Source organism: Bufo gargarizans, chromosome 3 (genome assembly GCF_014858855.1).
Source record: "Bufo gargarizans isolate SCDJY-AF-19 chromosome 3, ASM1485885v1, whole genome shotgun sequence".
NCBI lineage: Eukaryota > Metazoa > Chordata > Amphibia > Anura > Bufonidae > Bufo > Bufo gargarizans.
In genome coordinates this window covers 309,608,888-309,622,970 of record NC_058082.1, presented here as the reverse complement: position 1 = coordinate 309,622,970, position 14,083 = coordinate 309,608,888, and the positions used below count along the sequence as shown (strand labels likewise).

The 14,083-nt window shown below is 43.3% G+C and overlaps 1 protein-coding gene across 1 annotated transcript in view; it reads left to right on the top strand.

The window, feature by feature from the left end:
• MYOM3 (myomesin 3) overlaps positions 1 to 14,083 on the top strand; it is a 151,091-nt gene that overhangs the window by 59,681 nt on the left and 77,327 nt on the right. The window contains exons 7-10 of the mRNA XM_044286798.1: positions 4,472 to 4,560; positions 9,890 to 9,934; positions 11,384 to 11,524; positions 11,705 to 11,866. Coding sequence (XP_044142733.1) covers positions 4,472 to 4,560; positions 9,890 to 9,934; positions 11,384 to 11,524; positions 11,705 to 11,866 — 437 coding nt within the window. The remainder of the gene's footprint in view (positions 1 to 4,471; positions 4,561 to 9,889; positions 9,935 to 11,383; positions 11,525 to 11,704; positions 11,867 to 14,083) is intronic.

Here is a 14,083-nt window from a genome sequence, read left to right as displayed (position 1 = left end):
AACCGTTCTACCAGGACGTTCGTTTGTGGATGGTAAACGGACGTCCGTAGTTGTTTTATGTGCAACAACTTACAGAGTTCCCTCATGACCTTAGACATAAAAGGGGTCTCTTGGTCGGTCAGAACCTCTTTATGTAGTCCTACTCGGGAAAACATCTCCATTAACTTTTTAGCTATGAGTTTGGCCGAGGTATGTTGCAGTGGCACCGCCACCGGGTACCGAGTGGCGTAGTCTAGAATGACTAAGATGTGTTGATGCCCTCTTCAGTACTGGGTGTATGATGTCCATAGCTATTCGGTCAAACGGTACTTCGATAATCGGGAGAGGTACTAGGGTACTACGGAAATGTGGCTGGGGGCTAGTTATCTGGCAGGTCGAGCAAGGCTTACAAAACTCTTCCATATCTTTGAATATGCTGGGCCAGTAAACCGCTGTAGAATACAATCCTGAGTTTTCTGCAGCCCCAGGTGACCCCCGAGAACATGTTGGTGGGCTAGATCTAACACAAACTTGCGATAAGTCTTGGGGACCACCAATTGTTCAATAGGCTCACCCCGTAGTTGGTTTACCCGATACAACACATCCTGATGAACCACAAAACGGGGAAACACTGACTCTGCCCCTGGTTGATGTGGTTCACCATCTACTATTAACACATTTTCCAAGGAGGGAGGTTTGGGTCCCGATGTTGGGCGGTGCCAAAATTATCCCCGGAGACATTGAGGTCTGCCAATTCAGGCCCCAGCGGCAAGTCCTCCACGCCTCCCACCATCACACTTAGCGGGGTTGTCTCCCTCTCTTCTACCGAAGTGGCGGTCATCCCTACTGCTGGCCCTTCTGTCTCAGGTTCCCAGGGTTCTGGTCTCCCCCCAGAGCCGGGCCATTCTGCTAGGGTTACCCCTGTCTCATGGGTATCAGTCACTCTCATGGCAGGCCACAGTGTCGGGAAGACCGGAAAGCCTCTCCCTATTATAAGTTCATAATTTAGATTTGTGGCGACAGCCACCTCGTGGGTCCATCTACCGGCCACCGTGGTTAGAAACACCAGTGCGGTGGGGTAGTTTTTTAAGTCTCCGTGGATGCACATCACTCCGACTTTCCGGCCAGTATACTCAGTGGACCGCACCAGTGTAGCCCTTACTAGGGTCATCAGACTCCCTGAGTCCAGCAGAGCATCTGCCTGAGTGACTCCCACAAGTGATCTAGAGACTCTGGGGTACCTGTTGCACACAGCCTCCTGGCATATAGCAACTGACGGTAGCCTTAGTTAGTGTCCATGGGCTCTTATATTACCAGGCTCCTGACACCACCAGCAGACTATCGGAGCCAGATCCACCGTGAGTACATCCCGGGCGGGTTTTATCAGCTCAAATCTCCGGGACCGGGGTGGAGATTTCCAGGGTTTGCTGACCTCCCTTCCGACAGTACCCTCCTTTAGATTCCTGGTAGCGTCATAGCATTACACCAGGTCCACCATCTCAAGGGCATTGCCAGGAGACACCTGACCGATCCAGTGCTGGAGAGGATATAGCAAAGTCCTCCAGAACATTTTGACTTGGCAAGATTTGCCCACTCTTCTTTGCAAAAACACTCCAAATCTGTCAGATTGCGGGGGCATCTCCTGTGCACAGCCCTCGTCAGATAACCCCACAGATTTTCAATCAGATTCAGGTCTGGACTCTGGCTGGGCCATTCCAAAACTTTAATCTTCTTCTGGTGAAGCTCTTCCTTTGTTGATTTGGATGTATGCTTTGGGTCGTTGTCATGCTGAAAGATGAAGTTCCTTTTCATGTTCAGCTTTCTAGCAGAAGCCTGAAGGTTTTGTGCCAATATTGACTGGTATTTGGAACTGTTCATAATTACCTCGAACTTAACTAAGGCCCCAGCTGAAGAAAAACAGCCCCAAAGCATGATGCTGCCACCACCATGCTTCATTGTGGGTATGGTGTTCTTTTGGAATTATGGCCAAAAAGTTCAACCTTGGTTTCATCAGACCATAACACCTTTTCCCACATGCTTTTGGGAGACTTCAGATGTGTTTTTGCAAAATGTAACCTGGCTTGGATGTTTTTCTTCGTAAGAAAAGGCCTTCGTCTTGCCACTCTACCCCATAGCCCATATACGGGAGATTGTTGTCACATGTACCACACAGCCAGTACTTGCCAGATATTCCTGCAGCTACTTTAATGCTGCTGTAGGCTCCTTGGTAGCCTCCCAGACCAGTTTTCTTCTTGTCTTTTCATCAATTTTGGAGGGACGTCCAGTTCTTGGTAATGTCACTGTTGTGCCATATTTTCTCCACTTGATGGTGACAGTCTTTACAATGAGATCCCTCTGATGTTTTGGAAGCTCTCTGTGGGCCATGGCTTTTGCTGTGGGATGTGACTAAGAAAATTTCAGGAAAGACCAACTAGAGCAGCTGAACTTTATTTGGGGTTAATCAGAGGGACTTTAAATGATGGCAGGTGTATGCCGACTCCTATTTAACATGATTTTGAATGTGATTGCTTAATTCTGAACACAGCTACATCCCCAGTTATAAGAGGGTGGGCACACTTATGCAACCACATTATAATTTTTTATATTTTTTATTCCCTCCACCTAAAAGATTTCAGTTTAGATTAAGTGGTACAGTTTATCGGTCACATTAAAGGTGGAAAAAAGTTCTGAAATGATTTATCTTTGTCTCATCACAGAAACCTGACATTTTAACAGGGGTGTGTAGACTTTTTATATCCACTGTATATATATCCTTTACATATGTACTATGCCTTGTTTTACCTGTAAATATAGATAGCACATACCTAATATAATAGGTGTGACCAAACATAGCACATACAAAGAGTTATATGACCAGGTATAGTGCGTACTGCATATATAGGTAAAACCAAGCATAGCACATATATAAAAGGTACAAACAAGCTTAGACACTCCAACATCATAGATTTGGTTGCAAACTGGCCACAGCCAGCTATATTATCTCTTGTCACAGCAAAACAGCGTACTTCCACAGCAATTGGTGTACATTTCCAACACAGGGTTCAAAACAAGGCTACTTTCACACTCGCGTTTTGTGCGGATTCGTCATGGACGGATCCGTTCAGATAATACAACCGTCTGCATCCTTTCAGAACAGATCCGTTTGTATTATTTTTAACATAGCCAAGATTGATCCGTCTTGAAAACCGTTGAAAGTCAATGGAGGACGGATCCGTTTTCTATTGTGCCAGAGAAAAAATACATCAGTTTGCATCTGTTCAGTCTCCATTCCGCTCTGGAGGCGCACACCAAAATGCAGCGTTTTGGTGTCCACCTCCAGAGCGGAATGGAGACTGAACTGATGCAAACTGATGCATTCTGAGCGGATCCTTTTCCATTCAGAATGCAAACTGATACGTTTTGGACCGCTTGTGAGAGCCCTGAACGGATCTCACAAACAGAGTGTAAAAGTAGACAGGTTATCTGGCCACTAACTACAGACCACTAACTAACCTTGTTTTCAGGACCATTGTATGTTGAACCATTGTAAGTTAAGTAATTGGTTCCAAGGCCCCAAAATGTCAGCCAAGATAAGAGAAAATGAAGATTCAAGTAAAATAAGCAGATAACTAAGACAGATAAAACAAGTCCTTACATATAACAGTCAGAAATAGCTGCTAACTAGCAACTAATCCAGCTATTTTTCTAGAGAAGTGGCATTGATTGCTTTGATCTGAATCTGACGCATTGTATGTTGAGTCTAGTTTCAACTTACGATGGGTCAGAAAAGACCATTGTATGCTGAAAATATTGTATCTTGAGGCCATGGTATTTTAAGGGATCACTGTAAATCGTTATAATACCGTCCTCTCCTGAGAAACGAGCAGTGCACTTAACAGGGGATCACGGTCACATACTGAGAATGATTTCCGTGCAGGACACACTCGTCTGAAACAGGTCTATTACAATTGTAAGCCTAAGGGTCCATTCACACTTCCGTTGTGTATTGCGGACTCCTCTAGAAATGCTTATTCTTGTCCACTATTGCGAACAAGAATAGGACATGTTCTATTTTTTTCGGGATCTGTGGACCGGAAGTTCGGGGCCGCGCACCAGAAATACAGATGCGGACAGCTTCTTCCGGTCCCATTGAAAATGGATAGGTCCGGACCCATACTACGGACGTGTGAATGGACCCTAATTGACAGTCTGATTTTGCAACCACAAAAAAAAAAATGATTTATGAAAAATGTATAGTCTTGAATGGGAGTAAAAAATTGGACCAAAAATAGACATGCACTAATTGGGCACATAGATCCTAGAAAAAAAGGTTGTGTGAATAGCCCTATGGGCTTGAATGAATCCATATTCTGTCTGTTTTAAAAACGGACAGAGCACAGAAGAGAAAAACACTTGTGTGAATAAGCCCATTATTAGAAATTAATTGTACCATACTACATCAATGACTGTGATTTTCATTTGTCCTCAACAGATGTTCCATGGAAGACTCTGCTGACTATAGTGTTGTGGCTACTAATAGTTTTGGGCAGGCAACTTCTTTTGCTAATGTGCTTGTCAGACGTAAGTGCCAAGATATCAGAGATTGAACTTGCTACTGTTTGGACCCTGGGTAGATACTGAACTTTTTGAATTTTCACTTTCATATACAAACATGGGTGAAATAAGTATACAAAAAGCAATGGACAAAGCAACACCAAAATCACACCTTTTTAAACATGTGTAAAATTTGTTTATCCACAGGTAATCCAGGGTCTCCAAATTCTGTTGGCTTGCCTTGACACTCAGAAATTCCATATGTCCCCTTATCTAGTTTTTACTATTTATGCGCTTCTAGCTGTTGGAACAGAGACCCAAATAGCTTTTTATTTAACAGTATACCATGTGAATCAAATATCCTGACTCAAATATCCTGTATCCTGTACCTCACTTAGGTTATGCAAGAAACGACTCACCTTAAAAGGGGTTGAGTGGACAATGACAGTGTAACACAATAAAATATAGGCTACTCACCTTAACATTTCTCGCTACAACTCTGACTCTTACCGCTCCTTTCCGGTCTCCACTTCCTGATTCCACCTCAACACACAGGAAATGCCACTAACTCAAATGCCACTAACCTAAGGCAGGTCACCACTGTGGCCAGTGACTGGCTGAGCGGGCATTTCTTTCATGGTCATGTGGGACAAGGAAGACCGGTGTTGGACCCCGCAAGACTCAGAACTGGTGTGGTGGGGAAACAGTAAGGTGAATAGCCCTTATATTATTGTTTTATGTAATTCTGAGTCAGTTATAAAACATTTTCAGCAGCGGGACAAACCCCTTTAACCACTTCAACCCCGCTAGCTGAAACCCCCTTAATGACCAGGCCACTTTTTACACTTCTGCACTACACTACTTTCACCGTTTATTGCTCGGTCATGCAACTTACCACCCAAATGAATTTTACCTCCTTTTCTTCTCACTAATAGAGCTTTCATTTGGTGGTATTTCATTGCTGCTGACATTTTTAATTTTTTTGTTATTAATCAAAATTTAACGATTTTTTTGCAAAAAAATGAAATTTTTCACTTTCAGTTCACGACATCCATATATAAATTTTTCGCTAAATTTATTGTTCTACATGTCTTTGATTAAAAAAAAATGTTTGGGTAAAAAAAAAATGGTTTGGGTAAAAGTTATAGCATTTACAAACTATGGTACAAAAATGTGAATTTCCGCTTTTTGAAGCAGCTCTGACTTTCTGAGCAACTGTCATGTTTCCTGAAGTTCTACAATGCCCAGACAGTACAAACACCCCACAAATGACCCCATTTCGGAAAGTAGACACCCTAAGGTATTCACTGATGGGCATAGTGAGTTCATAGAACTTTTTATTTTTTGTCACAAGTTAGCGGAAAATGATGAATTTTTTATTTATTTATTTTTTTCTTACAAAGTCTCATATTCCACTAACTTGTGACAAAAAATAAAAACTTCCATGAACTCACTATGCCCATCACAAAATACCTTGGGGTGTCTTCTTTCCAAAATGGGGTCACTTATGGGGTAGTTATACTGCCCTGGCATTCTATGGGCCCAGATGTGTGAGAAGAAGTTTGCAATCAAAATCTGCAAAAAATGGCCTGCGAAATCCGAAAGGTGCACTTTGGAATGTGTGCCCATTTGCCCACCTAGGCTGCAAAAAAGTGTCACACATCTGGTATCGCCGTACTCAGGAGAAGTTGGGGAATGTGTTTTGGGGTGTAATTTTACATATACCCATGCTGGGTGAGATAAATATATTGGTCAAATGCCAACTTTGTTTAAAAAAATTGGAAAAATTGTCTTTTGCCAAGATATTTCTCTCATCCAGCATGGGTATATGTAAAATGACACCCCAAAACACATTCCCCAACTTCTCCTGAGTACGGCGATACCAGATGTGTTACACTTTTTTGCAGCCAAGGTGGGCAAAGGGGCACATATTCCAAAGTGCACCTTTCGGATTCCGCAGGCCATTTTTTACACATTTTGATTGCAAAGTACTTCTCACGCATTTGGGCCCCTAGAATGCCAGGGCAGTATAACTACGCCACAAGTGACCCCATTTTGGAAAGAAGACACCCCAAGGTATTCCGTGAGGGGCATGGCGAGTTCCTAGAATTTTTTATTTTTTGTCACAAGTTAGCGGAAAATTATGATTTTTTTTTTTTTCTTACAAAGTCTCATATTCCACTAACTTGTGACAAAAAATAAAAACTTCCATGAACTCACTATGGGGTCACTCGTGGGGTAGTTATACTGCCCTGGCATTCTAGGGGCCCAGATGTGTGAGAAGAAGTTTGCAATCAAAATCTGTAAAAAATGACCGGTGAAATCCGAAAGGTGCACTCCCCGTTCATGTGAGATTTTATTTTTTGACACAAGTTAGTGGAATATGAGACTTTGTAAGAAAAAATATATATATATATATATTTCCGCTAACTTGGGCCAAAAAAATGTCTGAATGGAGCCTTACAGGGGGGTGATCAATGACAAGGGGGTGATCACCCATATAGACTCCCTGATCACCTCCCTGTCATTGATCACCCCCCTGTAAGGCTCCATTCAGACGTCCGTATGATTTTTACGGATCCACGGATACATGGATCGGATCCGCAAAACACATACGGACGTCTGAATGGAGCCTTACAGGGGGGTGATCAATGACAGGGGGGTGATCACCTCATATACACTCCCTGATCACCCCCTGTCATTGATCACCCCCCTGTCATTTATCACCCCCCTGTAAGGCTCCATTCAGACGTCCGTATGATTTTTACGGATCCACGGATACATGGATCGGATCCCCAAAACGCATACGGACGTCTGAATGGAGCCTTACAGGGGGGTGATCAATGACAGGGAAGTGATCAGGAAGTCTATATGCGTGATCACCCCCTTGTCATTGATCACCCCCCTGTAAGGCTCCATTCAGACGTCCGTATGTGTTTTGCGGATCCGATCCATGTATCCGTGGATCCGTAAAAATCATACGGACGTCTGAATGGAGCCTTACAGGGGGGTGATCAATGACAGGGGGGTGATCAATGACAGGGAAGTGATCAGGAAGTCTATATGCGTGATCACCCCCTTGTCATTGATCACCCCCCTGTAAGGCTCCATTCAGACGTCCGTATGCATTTTGCGGATCCGATCCATGTATCCGTGGATCCGTAAAAATCATACGGACGTCTGAATGGAGCCTTACAGGGGGGTGATCAATGACAGGGAAGTGATCATGAAGTCTATATGCGTGATCACCCCCCTGTTAGGCTCCATTCAGACGTCCGTATGTGTTTTGCGGATCCGATCCATGTATCCGTGGATCCATAAAAATCATACGGACGTCTGAATGGAGCCTTACAGGGGGGTGATCAATGACAGGGAAGTGATCAGGGAATCTATATGCGTGATCACCCCCTTGTCATTGATCACCCCCCTGTAAGGCTCCATTCAGATGTCCGTATGCGTTTTGCGGATCCGATCCATGTATCCGTGGATCCGTAAAAATCATACGGACGTCTGAATGGAGCCTTACAGGGGGGTGATCAATGACAGGGGGGTGATCAATGACAGGGGGGTGATTAGGGAGTCTGTATGGGGTGATCAGTGGTGATCAGTGGTTCATAAAGGGTTAATAAGTGACAGGGGGTAGTGTAGTGTAGTGGTGTTTGGTGCTACTTTAGTGAGCTGCCTGAGTCCTCTGGTGGTCGATCCAAACAAAAGGGACCACCAGAGGACCAGGTAGCAGGTATATTAGACGCTGTTATCAAAACGGCGTCTAATATACCTGTTAGGGGTTTAAAAAATCACATCTCCAGCCTGCCAGCGAGCGATCGCCGCTGGCAGGCTGGAGATCCACTCGCTTACCTTCCATTCCTGTGAGCGCGCGCGCCTGTGTGCGCGCGTTCACAGGAAATCTCGGCTCTCGCGGGAGGACGCGTATATGCGTCCACCCAGAAGAGCAGGGCCGCCGCCAGGACGCAATCCTGCGTACGGCGGTCCTGTAGCGGTTAATGTACACGCCAAATATAGACTAGATGAACCTTCACGAGTACACAGTTCAGAAATGTCACCTTTTTGCTCTGCTTGTTCAAGTGCATTCTAGTGATATCTTTTTCTGTTCAGTAGAGAGTTTAGAGTTCAGTGTTTTCAGCATACGGTATTCTGAGACCTGATTCTTCTTTGGTCTAAAAATACACCATGTGCCCAATTTATCATGCCTTCACTCCCGATTTCTGGTAGGGCAAAGTAGGGCTTTTTTGCACTTACTTAGGCAAAAAATTGGGGACTTTTTGCATTTTTATACCACTTACTGCAGTTTTGAAATGTGGGTGGAAAGTGGGCTTGGTCAGCTATGTTAATGAGTTTCACTCCAGAGTTATCATTGAGATATTTTTTTAAACATTGCAAAATTAAAATGTCACGATCTCACTCCAATAGCAAGGTGGAGTAGGAAAACTGGAGAAGCTTTTCTAGGAAAACGTGCTAGGTTTAAGGAGTTTTGCTTACGTCTGTGTTGGAGTACTCTATGCCACATTTATCAAATGTCGCATGTTTTTTGATAAATATGTCTTATCCTTAAACATGCTATACCGATAGGTTTTTATTAAATAATTCAGTGGCTATTCAAATTTTTTAATGACATGCAGTTACAAACGTATTTAGATCTAAGTGCTGGTTTAAAAAAAAAATTTAGTATTTTTCGTGGGACAAACCCTTTATGCACTGAATGTGTAAGACCACTAACGCTGCATTCTCTTTACTGTTCACCTGCTTGCTGTCACAACTGCAGTGGTGAACAGTTATATTTACAACTCTGCTGTCCCATTCACTTAAATGAGGTGTCTCCCTCCTATTTTCTTAAAGGGTTTATCCAATTTCACATCGCAGGTGACGCTAGGGAGGCTGGTCCCCGTCCCTGCCTGCAGCTGACTGCTCCCCCCGACACCGGATGTTTTCATCCATGTACAGGGAGAAGCAGCGGTGCGGGGACCAGGAGCGGCGCAGGAAGTGGGGTAAGTACATTCCCTCTGAGGGGCCCAGCACATGGGGGGGCTGTTTGTGAAATTGGATAACAACTTTAAATCTGAAGTAGCCGTCCCATTGATGTGAATGAGGTGATGTAGTTATAATTCCATCTGCAGTGCAGTTGCAGTGGCGAGCAGGTAAACAATTAGGAGAAGGCAGCATTAGCCCAAGCACTGCTTTCTCTTCAAGCAGTTGATCAGCAGCGCTGCCGGGAGTTGGCCCCTCTGCCAATCTGATACTGATGAACTAAGGGATAGGTCATCAATATAAAATAAAGCAGACAACCTTTTTAACCATAACTGAAACTGTAACCAAAGTATCCTTTTTTTTTTTGCAGAATATCTAGGGTTACAGTCTGGCTGGGATTCTGTTACATATCCTGGTAAGTGAATCTCTAAACCTTTTAGCTAAACATGTTATATACGGCTATTAGTCTATCTGTATTGGATTATGACAACTATCAAGTTTCATCAGGAGTGTAACAAATTAATATTACTGGTTTTACATATGATGCATATATCAAACTGCTAAATGAGACAGGAGAGTACAATGGTTATACCTAAAAATTATATTACCCCCTGCATTAAAGACAAAATGAACAATAAGATGCAGATTTGCTGTGAAAAAATTTCACTTCAATACACGTGGATGGGGATTTTCAAATCTGCAACATGTGTATTATGTTGTGGATTTGTAGAAGATTTTCACAGTTGATTTCACCCCGTTAGAAGTTAACTCTACTGTAAAACCACAGCACAATCCAAATTAAAGTCTAAATGTAATGCACAATGATTTTCCTGTGGAATTGCGGATTTCAGCTGAAGAAAATTGGCACACGTGGACTCATCATTTAAGAGATTTCTCACTTTAAGTGTACCTGAGTTTTCAAAAAAAAAAAGTTTGCATAATGGCTGTGCTTCTTTGTACAATCATAACTGTGAAGGAACAGTTATGTTTGGGCTTCCCTAATGTTTATTTCAGCCGTATTCCTTGTTTCAGCTGCACAGCTAGATGAAGTTCACTCAGAAGCAGGGGGCATCTCCCTTCTGCCAGCACTGTACTGCTGTGACATCCTTTCCCACTATGTTTTCTTCTAGAGAGCTCAGAAAGCTGATAAGGAGGGAAAAATCACACTAACGGGCACACAGGAGATTCTCAGCTCTCCAGAAACAGTGTAGAAGCAGCTGTTTTAAAAGGCTCATAAGCTCAGCTAGCTCTGACATGCCCCCACTTCCTCTCAGCCCTCTTCTGAGTCTCTGTTACCAGAGATGGATCTTGCCTGACAACAGGCAGTTGACTGCAACTTAGGTGGAAGTGAGACACCTAGTGGCCATGACTTTACAGCTTTTTCTCAGGTGGATGCAGGCATATTTTTTAAATTGAGTGGTTTATACATTTGCTAGTTACACCTATTTATATAATTAAATAATATATATTGCTGGGGTATTCCAACAATATCAAATAATGCAAGTTCAACTAACATAAATTATGCTAGTTGCTTGGAGTGGCAGCCACACTTGATACGCTTCATATCACTTTGGGTACTGTCAGCTGCCCTCTGAATTTTCTAAGTCTACATGGTCAGGATTGACTACAATGGGCAGCCAAAATTTAAGCAAAGTTCACTTTATTACTGCCACTTTGTTCTAGAAGTTGGTAAATTCAATCACCAGACATTGATGGCATATCTTTGTTACAGTATATTATGATTAATCTCTTACGTGAGAAAACCACCTCAGTATCGTGTGTAGTTATATATTATAAATATTGTGACCTTAATGTCTATTATCTTTAAATTATTAGCTATTTATTGTATTGTTGTACCTTGTAGCTTTGCTGCCAGCTTATGAAGGTGAATTTACTAGTGCCTTGGGACCAGTGTTTACAAAGGAGAAGGAATCGTTTATCTTGTCTTGTTCGGTTTCCTCCAGTCTTGAAAGATACAAGCCAAGTGTTCAGTGGTTTAGAGATGGTATGTATATTTTATAACTGTAAATATATATATTATATTTGCATGTGCAGAGGGTGTTCATAAGTCCTAAAATGTTAATACAAGATAGTCATAGTTTTAGAAGATGGTCTTGATGTTACTAGAAAATGTGTGAGAAAATACATGCACATACTGTACATACCTTTTTGCTTAAATCAACAGGAACAATATTGGAAGAGACAGAAGACAGGAAGATAAGCTGTGAAGGCTTGGGTGTGTCCTTAAGGGGGTCTCCTGCTTTCAAAGAAGATGAAGGTTTCTACACAGTCAGTGTTCCCGCTGCCTCAGGGCATCAGGAACAAACTGCTTATATGTTTGTGAGAGGTGAGCTAAAATATTTTTTCCTCCAATATTTCATTTGCACTTATGGGCATTATAGTCTGTACTACATACATTATCTAATAGTCATAGCATATTAAAGGCTAACATGGACATCTTTGAGGGCCTTTTTTATTATCACACTCTATTAATTTTTGGTAAAATCATTATTTCAATTGGTCTTTATTAAAACTTTTTTTTAGTTTTCACTGTACAGCTTTCACTTTCTGTGTGTTTTCCAACTTTAGCAGGCTCTCTGATGGACAATGACTCCATCAGGGAACTGCTCTGACGGCTCAGTCTGATGGCTCAGTCAGTCTCACAAGCGGTCCAAAACACATCAGTTTTAGGCTCCATTCACACGTCCGTGATGTGTTGTGGACCCGCAAATTGCGGTTCCGCAACACACCAGCCCGGCACCCCCATAGAAATGCCTATTCTTGTCCGCAAGCTGCGGACAAGAATAGGACATGTTCTCTCTTTTGCAGAGCTGCGGACCCGAAGACTGGGGCCGCTCTCCGCAATTGCGGATGCAGACAGCACACTGTGTGCTGTCCGCATCCATTCCGTCCCCATAGAGAATGAATGGGTCCGCACCCGTTCCGCAAAATTGCGGAACGGATGCGGAACCATTTTGCGGACGTGTGAATGGAGCCTTACCCTAATGCATTCTGAATGGAAAAGGAATCCGCTCAGAATGCATGAGTTTGCCTCCGATCAGTCTCCATTCCGCTCTGGAGGCGGACACCAAACCGCTGCCTGCAGCGTTTTTGTGTCCGTCTAACGAAACTGAGCTAAACATTGTTAAAAGGGAAAATAATAGCATTCTGAATACAGAATGAATAGTACAATAGCGCTGGAGGGGTAAAAAAAAATAAAAAAAAATAAAAAAAAAATGTAACTCACCTTAATCCACTTGCTCGCGCAGTCCGGCTTCTCTTCTGTTTTCTTCTTTGCTGTGCACAGGAAAAGGACCTGTGGTCAAGTCACTCCAGTCATCACATGGTCCGTCACATGATCTTTTACCATGGTGATGGATAATGTGATGACCGGAGTGACTTCACCACAGGTCCTTTTCCTGCACACAGCAAAGAAGAAGACAGAAGAGATGCCGGACTGCGCGAGCAAGTGGATTAAGGTGAGTTACATTTTTATTTTTATTTTTTAACCCCTCCAGCGCTGTTTTACTATGCATTCGGTATTCAGAATGCTATTATTTTCCCTTATAACCATGTTATAAGGGAAAATAATACAATCTACAGAACACCGATCCCAAACCCGAACTTCTGTGAAGAAGTTCGGGTTTGGGTACCAAACATGCCGATTTTTCTCAAGTGCGTGCAAAACGCATTGCAATGTTTTGCACTCGCACGGAAAAATCACGCATGTTCCCGCAACGCACCTGCACCTTTTCCTGCAACGCCCGTGTGAAAGAGGGCTAAGACAGCTACGAAGCTGGCTTACTTCTAGAATTGGCGCTGTATGCGCCAAAGTTATGAAGAGGCCAGCGGAACTACTCCCAGCTTAGGACTTTAAAACCCCCTCTTAATAAATGTGCCCCCAAGTGAAATACATTTATATTTGTCCCAAAAGTTAGATGCAATAATTAAAAAAAGCCCCAAAATCCAAAAGTAAAAAAAAAAAAGGACATAAATGCACCAGGGCCCTGCAGTATAATCCTCAGCTACGTGTCTTACATAGAAGACAGATTAGGAATTGATGTGTATCACTCTTGTCACTTGAATTGGGTCCACGATCCGCATCCGGGGTGAATGCACTACTTTTTTGCAGTGCGGAGGCACGGCCAGAAACACCACAGAAGCACTGGATTGCGGACCCATTGAAGTGAATGGGTCTTTGATCCGTGATCCATGATGCAGCTGCACACGGCCGGTGCCCTGTGTATTGTGGACCCGCCGTATGCGGGCCACAATATGGCCACGGGCAGCACACGGTCGTGTGCATGAGCCCTAAGGGAAAGATTTGCACCTGTTCTGTGTTTAGAGCCACACATGCTTTTGGCTCACAATCACTGATGGAAATCACTGACCAAAACACTGACGTGTGAATGAGGCTTACCTCCCTATTGCCGATTCCATCCATTCCAGCTTATCTCTCCTTCTACTCTCTCTTAGGCCGTTTTGGTGTCCGCCTGGCCGTGCGGAGCCAAACGGATCCGTCCTGAATTACAATGCAAGTCAATGGGGACGGATCCGTTTGACG